Source organism: Eulemur rufifrons, chromosome 19, assembly GCF_041146395.1.
Source record: "Eulemur rufifrons isolate Redbay chromosome 19, OSU_ERuf_1, whole genome shotgun sequence".
NCBI lineage: Eukaryota > Metazoa > Chordata > Mammalia > Primates > Lemuridae > Eulemur > Eulemur rufifrons.
Genome location: NC_091001.1, coordinates 30,189,155 through 30,201,143, shown reverse-complemented (window position 1 = coordinate 30,201,143; position 11,989 = coordinate 30,189,155). Strand labels below are relative to the sequence as shown.

The window sequence follows — 11,989 nt, the reverse complement described above, 5'->3', positions numbered from 1 at the left end:
TGGGCAGCAGCCCAGGAAAAATCCTGAGTGCCAAGCTGGAGAACTTGACCCCTCAGAACTTTACCCTGAGACAAGCCTGGCTCTTGTGCTCTGCCTTTGCCCCAGCACCTGCACCCAGCAGGGCAGGTGAACAAGAACTAGAGCTTGGCCAGGCTGTGGAGAGCTGCCTGCTGGCCCTGCCACCCACAAGTCAGCTTCCTGAGGGTCTCCACACCCTCAGAGCCCTAGGTGGGGAAGGTGTGGTGGGACAGATATGGACAAAGTTGAAGGATCCTGCCCCTTATTCATGAGTCCTTCCGTACGTACTGGACACTAAAGAGAGACAGGCCTGGTGCTAGGCACTGGGGCCCTCATAAGTGCAGGTGTTCCCAGTCCTGTTTCCAGAGGTTGCTAGGCCAGGCAGTGCCAGAACATGACACTGAGCCCTAGCAATAAGGGTCAGGACCATGGGACCTACTCAGGAGGGACTTTTAATTCAACCTTGGGAAGTTTGTGACCCAGGGAAGGCCTAAGACCTATAAAGTCCAGACCTAAAGGACCAGGAGAACTTGGCCAGGTGAGGCTTCCCCTTCTGCTTGTGTTCTCTCTCAATTTGTCCTATGTCCCTGGCAGATCTCTTGTCTACTCTTTCTCAACACTTTTGTGTGGGTGTGTCTCTAGCTTCCTTCCAATCATCCAGAGGCCAGGGATGTGTTGCCGACTTCCTGGGGAGAAGGGGCAGTGTCCCAGGTCTCCTGCAGGAAGAGGGATTCCTGGAGCTCAGTCACCTGGTGACAGCTCCACACCCTATACCTGAGGCAGCTGGCTGCTGCCTGGCTTTAGGAGGAATACTCAAGACACATGCACAGGAGCAAAGAGTTTTCTACTTGGTTTTTGAATCCTTAGGAGTGTCAAATTTGTTGACATCCTTTCCAGAAACACAAGCAAAAGGGAGGTAGAGTGGGACAAGCCCCAGGCCTGCAGATCCCTGGAAAGCTGTGGGGACAATTCAGGGACACTTTTACAGTCACTGCTGGGAGACCTCTAAACCCACATAGCCCTGTAGCCTCCAATGGTTGCAGTCCTCCAGCCCCTGGTGGGAGACTCCAGGTCCCAAGTTGACACTGGGGGCACCACCCAGCCATTCTTACTCTGCCTTGTGCTAAGAGCAGTGACACCCATGCAAATGTGCTTATGGGTGTTGGTGCGCAAAAACCTGGCTCTGCTGCGCCTCTCAGGGAGGCCTTGGCGCTCACAAGGAAAGCCATTCAAAAATGTTAATAAGCTTATTAAAATGAGCGGCTTTACTGGCTCTCGTTTTACAACAAGCTGCCCACCCTCACTTTCTGGTGGACCACGGGGCGGGGGCTGTGGGGAGAAAGAGCTTGTGGCATTAATTTTTTTTTTTTCTTACCCTGTTTTCCATCCAAAGACAGGGGACTCTAGTGAGCCCAGCGCTGCCTCAGGAGGAATAGCCCCAGGTCTCCTCCCTCCCAAGTGCGAGTGTGGTGGTGGGAAGAAGTCCCCAGAGAGGGAAAGCTGGACTTAACCAAACAGCTGACCGACCACCCAGACCCAGGGAGGCAGAGAAAGGAGGCCCAGAGATCATGACCTTCCAGTGGAGGCCTGCAGGGCAGCAGCTTGGGGCGACCCAAATCTTTAAAAACAAAATAAAACACCACTTCCTCCCACCCCCTCAAAAAAAAACAAAAACAAACAAACAAAAAAAAAAAACAAAAACAAAAACCAAAACCTAAAACTGCTCAGGAAGGGCCTGGCTCATTATTTAAAGCAGAAAGGCTTTGTCTTTTACCTCCACTCCAAATCAAAGGCAAGTGTGGACTCCAAACTTTACCCAGGAGCATTACAACATCTTCATCATCATCATCATCATTATTGTTATTATTTTTTTAAATAGAGGCCCAGAGAAGAGAAGTTAATTGCCTAAGACTCATCAGACAATGGCAGAACTGCCTCGGGCCTGTGGAGTCCAGGTCTTCTAGCAGCCTTAATCTATGGACCTATGGGGCCATTGAGCCCCATTCGACCATCTCCCACCCTCGGGTTTGCAGGCCCTGGAGAAGCTTCTACCTGGTGCACCCTCACCCAGGCACCAAGGCCTACGCCGGTGTCCTAGGGAGAGCGGCTCAGCTCCGAGGCCAAGGCTTGGGTGTAGAGACGGGAGGGGGCCGGGAGAGAGACGGGAAGAACTCACCAAGAAGGCCCCAGGCCCGGGCAGAATCAGAGCGCGGCATCCTCACGCCGGGAGTTTAAAGCTGAAGTTGCAGAAACTATACGGACGGCTGCAGACGCTCGCCGGGGGACCCTGCGGTCTGTGCAGAAACTAGGTGCTCTTCGCTCTGCGGGCGCACAAACCGCAGAACCGCGGGCCGTCCCAGGCATTGCGAGCGGTAGCGTGGCTCGGGAGGGATAGCGAATGAGAGCGGGCCTTGGGCCGGGAGAGCTGGTCACGCACGTTCACGCAAGCTTGGAGGAAAAGTTTGAGCCCAGGAGCCAGCTTAGCTCGCCAGAAGATTCAGCAAAGGTGACGCCCAAACCTCCGCCCCCACCTCGGAAGCTACCGTGTGTTCCCTTTGAACTGGACTTTCCAAAAGGAACTGAGAGGTACTAGTCGCAGTGGCTGCAGATTCGGATCGGTCCGGGTCAGCCAAAAGCCACGCTCCTGCCTTTCCCCCGCCCACCTCAAAGCAAAAAGCAGCAACAGCAACATCCGGGCGGGGTGCGGGGCTGCAGGGCCGTTTGCCCAGTTCTCAAATTTTTCGAATTGCCCAAAATTTAGACTTTTGACGTTTGCTTCATGGGAGGCACAGTCTCAGATATATACCCCCACAGGTTTAAAAGACGTTCATGGTTCAACTTAAACCTATATCCTACACTGGACCACCCCTGCCTGCCTGCAGGGCCCTGGGTATCAATCTTTTATAAATGCTTTAATAATCTGAACAACTCAATTTATGTTGAATAACTCCTATGTGTGATTACAAAAAAACTAATTTATTAGATGATGTAACCATTTACAACATAACCCAAATTTTTTTCAGCCCTACTTTGGCATTTCTTCATTTTTAAAACACTTATATCGGGAGATGGAAAACTGGGGGCAGGGGGCATCTAGACCTCTGAGAGACCCTAAGCTTAACAAACGACAAGACACATGGAACCCTCTGAAGGATGCAGGAATTCAAGGCAGATAGTTTCAGGTTACCCAATTCAGCATTGTCCAAAAGTTCATAATACTAATAATAATGGTAACAATAATAAGCTCGTACCCATTGTACAGTGTTTGCTGATTTTCAAAGTACATGCGCACTTTTGAGATCCAACCACTCCAGAGCCAACCCTAGCATATGCCAGTGCTAGTCGACAATCTATCTTGCCTCTTCAAATCCTAAAATATGCCTCTGGGTTTAGAACGACCCTGACTTGGCTCTCAGTGGCCTGTGACAATGGATAAATCACTTCGCCTCTTTGAGCCTCAGTTCCCCATCTATAAAATGGAGGTCATGGCTGCCAGGCTACAGGAAGCCTCAGCAAATCGGATTGGGACAGGATTCGGAAGCACATCACGTGTAACGCTCCAGACAAACGAATGGAGTTGTTTTTGTCCTTATTATTATTAAATATTGTTTGTTTGCTCCTCCGGGCCTCACTCGGATTAGGAGCCTCTGCTGCTGCTTTGCAGCTCTGGGCGAGGCCAACTTCTGTGGCTTCTGCAACAGCCATGCTGACCCAGAGCGGATGCAATAACCCACTCAGCTACCCACCCTCACCCTCGGCCCTTTTTGACTTACAAAGCATTTTCAAGCATTTACTGTGCAGTTCCCAGGCAGCTCTGTGTGGTTCCCAGTGAAATGGTTGGCAGGGTGAAGTTGGTGGCCTGCAAAGTTGAAGCCCTGCAGTGCCTCCCCAGCGGTGGCTCTGTCTCCTATTCATCCTTTGGAACCCAGGAGCTCCTCTGCCCATTAATGGGGTTTCATAGAAATGCCTGATTCTCCCCAATTCTCAGGGTGAGTAGGCAGTGACCTTCCCACAAGACAGGAGAAGCCTTTTGGTGAAGCGAATTAAACTTCATAGACTTTGCATGCAGAAGGCTGGGTTCCACATTTTCCTCTCAAACACCGACAGAAACGTGGTTAGAGGAGAGGGATTTATTAGCCCCACTGGTACGGAGCTCCCATGGCTGGTTAGCAAGTTGGAGTCACAGGACCCCCACCTGATCAGACCTCTGCAGGCTGGAGGTTCAGCCTCTATGAAATGCTCTGCTCAAGAGCTCCCCTCTCTCTAAGAGGAGAGGACCAGGATCCCTGGTCCCCACTCCCCACTACTCAGAAGCCCCCACATGCCACTTCTCCACAAACTGAGTCATAGTTCTGGACACTGACAACAATAAGCCACCCCCCAGATGCACAGGAGGTGGTGTTTGAACCCAATTTGGCCCTTCTGGAATGGACAGATTCACTGTCACCCTCTACCCTTTCCCAGCATGGCGGAACTGCAAGGGTGCTGGGTTTCACTGTTATCTTGAAAGGAGATACAGTTTAGGATAAGCAAGGACAGCAAGCCTGGGACTGTCTCTCTCTCTTTCTCCCACACACACCCACACACACATAACACACCAGCGACATTTGCCAGCTGACTGATCCCAGATTTGCTGCCTAGACCAGGAATCGTGGGCTAGGCTTGAATCCTTGGGACCAACTTCAGTGTGGGTCATAGGTTGTTCTTCCCCCTTTCCCAGTCATTCCTCTTGCCTTGGTTTACCCATCTGTAAAATGAGTGAATCTGACCCAAAGATCCCCATGGCCAGTGCTAACGTTCTCTAAGGACCAAAGGGGCTGAGAAAGATGAGGTCGAAGGTCCACTGGGCTCAGGCGGCACTGCGACTGCTCTAGGAGGCCAGGCCCCGGCGAGGCCGAGAAGGCTCGGCATAGCACAGGGGCGAAGCAAGTGGATGAACGAAGATCCCCTTGAGCAGGGAGCAGAGGGCGTACTTTTTCTTATCGTTTAAAAAATGAATAAATAAAAAGTCACGTTGGGGGAAGAGTAGTGGAGAAAGAAAAGAAAAGAAAACCAAGAAAGTCATACTGCAAATTTCCAACAGGAACCGCGCCTACGACCAGAGACCCAGGTAAAGACACCCCTCTTGGGTCGCGAAATGCGGTAGGAAATCCCCGGAGGTCTGGCTGGACACGGAGGCCGCCTCCGGCTCCCGGAATGAGACCTCAGGACGTTCGCGCCAAAGTAAACCGCGGGGCAGCTCGGAAGGAAACTGCCACAATCCGGATCAAACTGAATTCATTTGAGTCATTTTCCCTGGGCAGCACGAGCCAGCCCCCGCAGAGCCGGCCCAGATCAGGATCCCGGGAGCCAGAGAGTGGCATAGGAGGGGAAGGCGATCCGCCGACCTGGGTCGGTAGGGACAGTGGAGTCTGCAGCCGAAGACGAAGTTGCGCAGGGTGCAACCCTAGACCCCCGTGCTTTTTCCTACTCGAAAGAAACTCCCTGGTTTTCTCGCTTCCGGATCCGCAAAGATGAAGAACCTACTACACTGTTAGGACACAGCAACAAACTGCCTTTATCGGAAAAGAGGAAAAAATTCCCTCCCCTCCCTGAAAAAAAGAAAACAAAACAAAACAACCCTCAGTAAGTGGCGATCTCTGGGGAGAAAAGGGGAGGAGATTCTAGCCATACTGGATGTGTTCCAACTTTGAACAAGGAAAATGCATTCGAGATTAATTGTAAAATTAAAATAGAATCTTAAAACATTTCAAAAAGAAACATGATTGTAAGAGCCATATGGAGGGTAGCGCGGGACGGGGCTGGGGGACAGTGTGGGGAGCGATGTGCATCCCGAGGGTCTTTGAATTTCCCTTCACAGTTAGCTGTTCCCGGAAGTGGGAATCATTTTGGAAAGCGCTTGCCGCCACAGTCTGGCCCGGCCGGGTCCGAGGGCTCGCTGAACTCCGGGCTAAGGCCTTTGGGGTACCAAGACTTGGAGGCCCTGGGACAGGGAAAGGTCGCTGCAGGGTAGGAAAGCAAGTCGGCCTTTCTGCTCCAGGTGCAGTTGAAAGCCCGGGCCTGGATTTCGGTGTTTCCCAACTCCGGCCCGCGGACTGAGGCCTCGGCGCCTGCGATGTGGCATTAACTCTTCCTTGCTCGCCAGGGACCTGGCGTGAAGGGCGTGTAAAGGTGAGCATTTCTCGCCGGTGAATCTGTGGTATTCGGGGGAGTCAAGGAACGCAGCTGAGTATGTTCATCTGTAAACGGGGTGGTCGATAACCTTTGTCCTGTCCATGCCCTGCTCCCCCGGTGGGCCTCGGTGCGGATCAAATGACGCCACGTTTGAAACACTGTAGAGCGCCGTTTGCACCCGTCCGAGGCAAACGCGCAGGTGACCTCCCAGAAACAATGTTACTCGCGCCTGGTTTGCCCCGAATCGCTTCGAAATTTCAGTGGGAGTTTTTGCTGGCCTATTCTGGGAACGAACTAAAGACCGAATCACTTAGAGAAACGCTCCGAAAATCGAAAGGAGAGAGAGAGAGAAAACACGCGCGAGGGTGTATGTGCGTGAGAGAGAAAGGGTCAGCCGACTGAAGTGGGGGATGGAAACTGGCAAGGGGTTCAACCATGGGCGATTTCTACACTTCAGAGTATGCCCTTCAGAAAAAAGGAATCCTAGGAATTTGCCCCCAAATTCAGTGGGATTCATCCGTGACTCCTGCAAAGTTCCCGAAATTGCGATTCCCTGAGCTGTGGAGGTTTACGCCCTTCCTGCGGAGTGGGCAACAGAGCTTCTCCCAGGAGGGGCTGCGCATCCTCGGTCCAAAACTGAAAAAAGCCTGGGAAAATGAGTCCCAGCTATTCCCAGCCCGCGTTACTGGTCTACCCCCCACCCCCAAAGTCGAAGAGCGTCTCAGAGAAAACACAGCGTCCAAGAGGGCATGTTAAAATAAAAGTTTATAAATTAAAGAAAAAATACAGCGAATAGAGCTTTCAAACTTCACAAATCTTTTTACAGTTAATACTCTAGTTGAGTGCACAGTGCCCTTAAGGAGGCGAAAAGCGGCGAGGTTGACACAACAGGTAGGATCACCTGTCCAAGGGTAGGTGAAGGGCAGATAGGGGAGTCCCGGGCCAGGGCGCAGGAGTCGCAGAGGGTGCACGTGAGAAACCGAGGGCCAGGCGGCGGCACCAGGGAGGACGCCTTGGAAAGGCTGGCCAGGGATATTCACATTGAGTACAAAAAATAACCGTTATTTGAATACAAACAACTGAAAAGTGCTACGAGTCTTAATCTCCTTTAAATGAAGGAAAGTTTCTGCAAAGGGCTGCCCGGGTGTGCGCTCTCCTTGTTCGGGGGTTCCCAGGCGCTTCCCACCTGGACGGGGCCCTGGACTTGGAGAGGGAAGGTGTGAGACCCCTAGCCTGCCCAACACTCAGAGGCTCCCTTCCTTACATTCAGCACCCATTAGGGCACCCCCACCAGGGCTCTGACACTCGGGAGGGGTGGAGCGAGGGCCTGAAAACCAAACCCTTCACGTTTCAAATCAACCCCTGGGCTGAGGCTTGCCAGGGTTCCGCACCCCTTTGTTATAAATGCAATTTCCAAAAATAAAAGATATGTAGATACACATAGATTGGTAGCATGGATACCATGAACTAGTGTGGCCTAGCGCACGAAGCTCCCAGCAGGCCCAAAATTCTGGGGATTCAGGCTATGTGGTCTCCAGGAGTTCAACGCTCTGGGGAAACGCCATCCCCAGCAGGCAGACATAATCCAAATCCAAATCCAACATTGTCGTGGTAATAAATAGTGTCCAAGGGCTTCCAGGCAGGTGAGGGGCGAGCAGGGGCCCTAGGCCATAGAGTGCCTCTGTTCAAATTAGAAAAAAGCGCCCCCTCTGGGCATACTCAGTTCGGCTGCCAGGGCTCAAGTCCTGGATAGCGGAGCCTGAGCTGGATTTCATCCTCCACTTGCCCCCTTGGCGGAGCGCCCCTGTATCGACTACAGCCTACATGGCCATCGGAGCCGGGATGTAGGAATCGTTCGTTGCCTCAGCCCAGGCGGGCTCACTGAGTGCCCGCAGCGGCCGCACACGTGGAGAGCGCCCAGCCCGGGAGGCAGTAGTAAGGGTAATAGTAGGAGGGCTGCAGTGGCAGAAGCGAGGGTGGCCGCAGCACCTCGCCGGGCAGGTACTGTCTCTGGTCGTCGCGCACCAGAACCTTTACCGCCACCTTTTTGGCGGCGGGCGCCGAGGCCAGCAGGTCGGCAGCCATCTGCCGGCGCTTGGTCTTGTAGCGACGGTTCTGGAACCAGATCTTCACCTGCGTCTCGGTGAGCTTCAGAGACGCGGCCAGGTCTGCACGCTCCGGCCCGGACAAGTAGCGCTGGTGGTTAAAACGACGCTCCAGCTCGAAGACCTGTGCGTGGGAGAAGGCGGCTCGAGAGCGCTTCTTACGCGGCTTCGGCGCCGCGGGCTCCTCCTCCTCCTCCACGCCGCCCGCCGGCGCGCTGCTGCCTCTGCCGCCGGCTCCACTGCACAGCGCGGGCACGTGTGCACCTCTGGCGCCAACACCGTCATCCTCGGCCCTTGGGCTGTGGTCGCCTGCGGACCCCGGTGGGAACAGAAACAAGAGACTGTCAGCGTCGAAGAGGAGGTGAGGCCGGGCCTCAAGTGTAGGGGTCACGGGGGCGGGGCGGAAATACACTTTGATCCCCTCTCCACCCCCAAGCGGCGGTGAGGTCGCAGAGGCCAGGGGCCCTGGAGACCAGTCTCAGAACCCTGCTCCACCAGTTTCCAGCGTCTAGGCCTCTTCTGATGTTTGCGACCTACTCAGCTGCTGTATCAACGCCATGAGGCTGAGGACCAGCTCCGCACCCTCTTTGGGCCCCAGGCTCCAATCAGTAACGTGAGGAGCTGGGCCTGAGCATCTCCACAAGCCCTCTGAGCTCTCAGCGCCCAGCACTAGGGTTGCTGGTTGCATGTCGGCCTCCTGCTCGGGTCCACCCGCTTCCCCACACAGCTCACACACACGCGCCGGTGCAGGTAAAGGAAAGGTAGGGGGCTGGATCCTGGGGCCGGAGGTGTTTGGTCTTTCACCCTCAACTGCCTGGGATTGCTGTGAGGGGTATGGCAACAGGCTGAGCCAAAGCCTTGAATGGCTTCTCTTCCTCTCTTCGCAAGGAAATGAGAGGAGGATGGGCTGGAGAGTGATGAGAGAGGGTATCTCTGCTTCGGGTCCCTGGACGCTTATGCAGCACCAGCTCCTCAGCCTCTTCCTGCTCCCTGAAGCACCCCAGCAAGAGGTCCAGCGCTCTGGCCTGCTTGATGCCATCGAGAGGCCTACAGCAGTTTGCACCCAACTGGGGCAGACACCGGGGGTCTTTCAGACTGCATAACGTGTCAGTCTGCAGCTGAGGAGGCCCCTCTCCTGTGTCCAGAATGAACTACATCTAGCCCTCCTGCCTTCAGCTGGCTGCAGGTTTGCCTCCAGTTCCTGGGTCCTCGGCCCAGGGTTGCTTTCACAGCTCCGGGGTCTGAGAAAGCTAAACCCGCTCTTTCCCCAAAGCCTCGGCTCTGCAGATCTCACCTCTGACTCACTTGGAGGTGTTCTTCGCTACCTATCCCTGCACTGTAAGGCCGGGCCCTGGGACCTCACACTGGTAGGATTTCTGGGCCAGGGCTAAAGCACTGGCTACCTGAGGTCTCTGGACCCCTCATTCTTCCCCTTCACTGATTTTGGGGATTTGGGGACAGACACGGCAGAAGGCACTGGCGATGTACTCACCCCCCGCTTCCCCTACGCCCAGCGCAGGATGCGGAGGTTCTCTCCCAACCCTGTCTAATGGATATTGACCCAGGCCGTTTCAGGCCTCGCCCCAGGACGGGGGCTCTGAGAAGTTCTTTCGTCCTCTCGCCGGCTCAGTTCTCGGAGGGGTAGAGCAGCTTGCGCCAGCGCGCGGAACTTCGGGATTTGGCCAGCCTCGGAGCCCCAGGGTGCAGGGTGCTCACAGTCAGCCCACCCCATTCGGCGGCGTTGCCCTACTCGTCCATCCCCTCAGCCCGGCCCCCTTCCCCGAGAAGCTGCAGCAGACCTGAGACGCTGGCCGACATCTCGCTGTCGCTCCGGCCCGTGGCTTCCTCCTCCAGGTCCTTGGAGGCGGGCAGCTCGCAGATCGGCTGGCCGAGGCTCAGGGTTCCTCCCGTGCGGCCGGCCCCGCTGGCCCCCGGAGCATCGGCGCAGCGCCGCCTGCCCTCGTTCTCCTCGCTGAGAGCCGAGTCCGAGTCCCAGCCTCCCGGGCTCTCCGCAGTCCGCCCCGCAGCTGCTCTGGTACCCGCAGGAGACGCGAGCAGAGAGTCCTCGGCGCCCCCCAGTGCGCCCGCGTCCGTCTCCCCAAAGAGCCGCCAACAGCAGACAGCGGGCGCCGCAGCCACAGCCACCGCTGTGCCCCCGGGCAGCGGGCGTCCCTCCGGCGCGGTCAGCCCGCCGCGCTCCTCTTTCTTGTTGAGGATCGCCTGGATGGAGAAGGGCGTCAAGGTGTTGCCGCCGCGCACAGCCATTTGCGCCGCGGGCCGGAGCGGCAGGCCGGGCGGGCAGCTGGGGCGCCGAGCAGCTCCGAGCGGGACTGAGAGCGCGGGCGGCCGCAGCGCGAGTGAGCCGGGTGCGCGAGGCCCCAGCAGCCCACTCCTGCGCGGCCCAGCAGCCCCCGCCCCCCTCCGTCCCAGGATCTGCGCCGACCCTCACCCCCACCTCAGAGGCCCACCCCGCCCGGAGACCCTCTCCCCCCGAATCCAGCGCCAGACGCTCTCCTTTCGCAGCTCAGCTGGATTATCTCATCGCCTCTAGCCCTTAGGGGCGGGCCGGGGTCTGCCCCCTCGGGGGACGCGAAGGAGGATTGGCGGGCCCCCTCCGCTGCTGCAGTCCCCTCCCGAGCGCCGCTGGGGCTCACGACCGGAGTCACTTTTGCTTTGCGCTTCTGTCTCTTCCCCGCCTGCAGGATTTCGTTCCGGACTAGTCCTCTCCCTTCCCTGCTGGGCAGCCTCTTCCGGAGTCCAGTCCCGGACGCGGCGGCGGCGGCGGCGGCCGCTGGATTCGGAGAGGCGCGGGGCACCTTTTTACCCCCTGCTCTGGTTTTATCTGTTTCTTTTCTCTTTCCTTCCCCTGCGTTCCACCGTACCCCCTCCCGCCTGGGTGTCATTCCTCACTGCTGAGTGACAGTCTCAGGCCACGCCCCTTCACTGGGCTGTCCTGGACGCTCCAGACCGTCCATTGGCTGGCTCCAGTTGGGCAACGTTGACTTTAACAGACAAAACTGGGCATGTTACGCCGCCAAAGACTGGGTCTGACTTAACCCCTTCTCTCCTAAGCCTGGTCCTCGAAGCATCCTCCAGCGACAAGGAGGCTCACCCATCCTGAAACCACGTTTCGTACCTCTGCAGATGTATCTACCAATTCCAGCGTTTTTATGGAACACTGACATTCAAATTTAGTCAAAATCTACGGAGAAAATCCAAGATTATACATTTCCATACATCATTAGAGTAGTTTCTGTTCTCTAGGAAAGATCACAAACACGCAGAACAAAATGCATCTTTTGTCTTTCTACAGTTTTGCAGCTTCCTCACTGTTAATGCTCTTTGCTGAAATAATCAGCTAATTAAAATCACTCTAGAAATATTTTTTTTTCCTTGCCGTCTTTGGTTTGATCCGATTTCTACAGAAGAATTAAAAGAAAAAATGGTACAGTTAAAACTAAAGTCAGGTGAAGAATTGAAAGGCACCTTTGGGAGAGTGTCTGGAAATTGAACAGTCATATCCCTGGGCGATCAATATTGAATTTAACTGGAGTTAGTTAAATTTTACACCAGGAAGAAAAAAATAGAAACTTTAATTTGTTTTTTAAATGTCCTGCTACTTCTGAGTTGGATAAGATTATAAATATCTATTTACTTGTTTGAAAGTATATCTGGGAATTACCATCGTAAAA

The 11,989-nt window shown here is 55.0% G+C and overlaps 1 protein-coding gene across 1 annotated transcript; it reads right to left on the bottom strand.

Annotated features, from left to right (window-relative positions):
- Positions 1-6,939: 6,939 nt before the first annotated feature.
- NKX3-2 (NK3 homeobox 2) lies at positions 6,940-10,656 on the bottom strand. Its single transcript, XM_069495030.1, has 2 exons — positions 10,097-10,656; positions 6,940-8,606 (listed from the first exon to the last, which is right to left on the bottom strand). The coding sequence occupies exons 1-2, from the start codon at positions 10,560-10,562 to the stop codon at positions 8,071-8,073; spliced, it is 1,002 nt and encodes a 333-aa protein (XP_069351131.1). The 5' UTR covers positions 10,563-10,656; the 3' UTR covers positions 6,940-8,070.
- Between the last annotated feature and the right edge of the window lie 1,333 nt (positions 10,657-11,989).

What these genes read in the sequence shown, in the direction of transcription:
- NKX3-2 (XM_069495030.1), bottom strand. Translation starts at nt 10,562, where the DNA reads ATGGCTGTGCGCGGCGGCAACACCTTGACGCCCTTCTCCATCCAGGCG. An exon ending in GATGTCGGCCAGCGTCTCAG is followed by an intron (nt 8,607 to 10,096) that starts GTCTGCTGCAGC and finishes CGGGGTCCGCAG; the next exon opens with GCGACCACAGCCCAAGGGCC.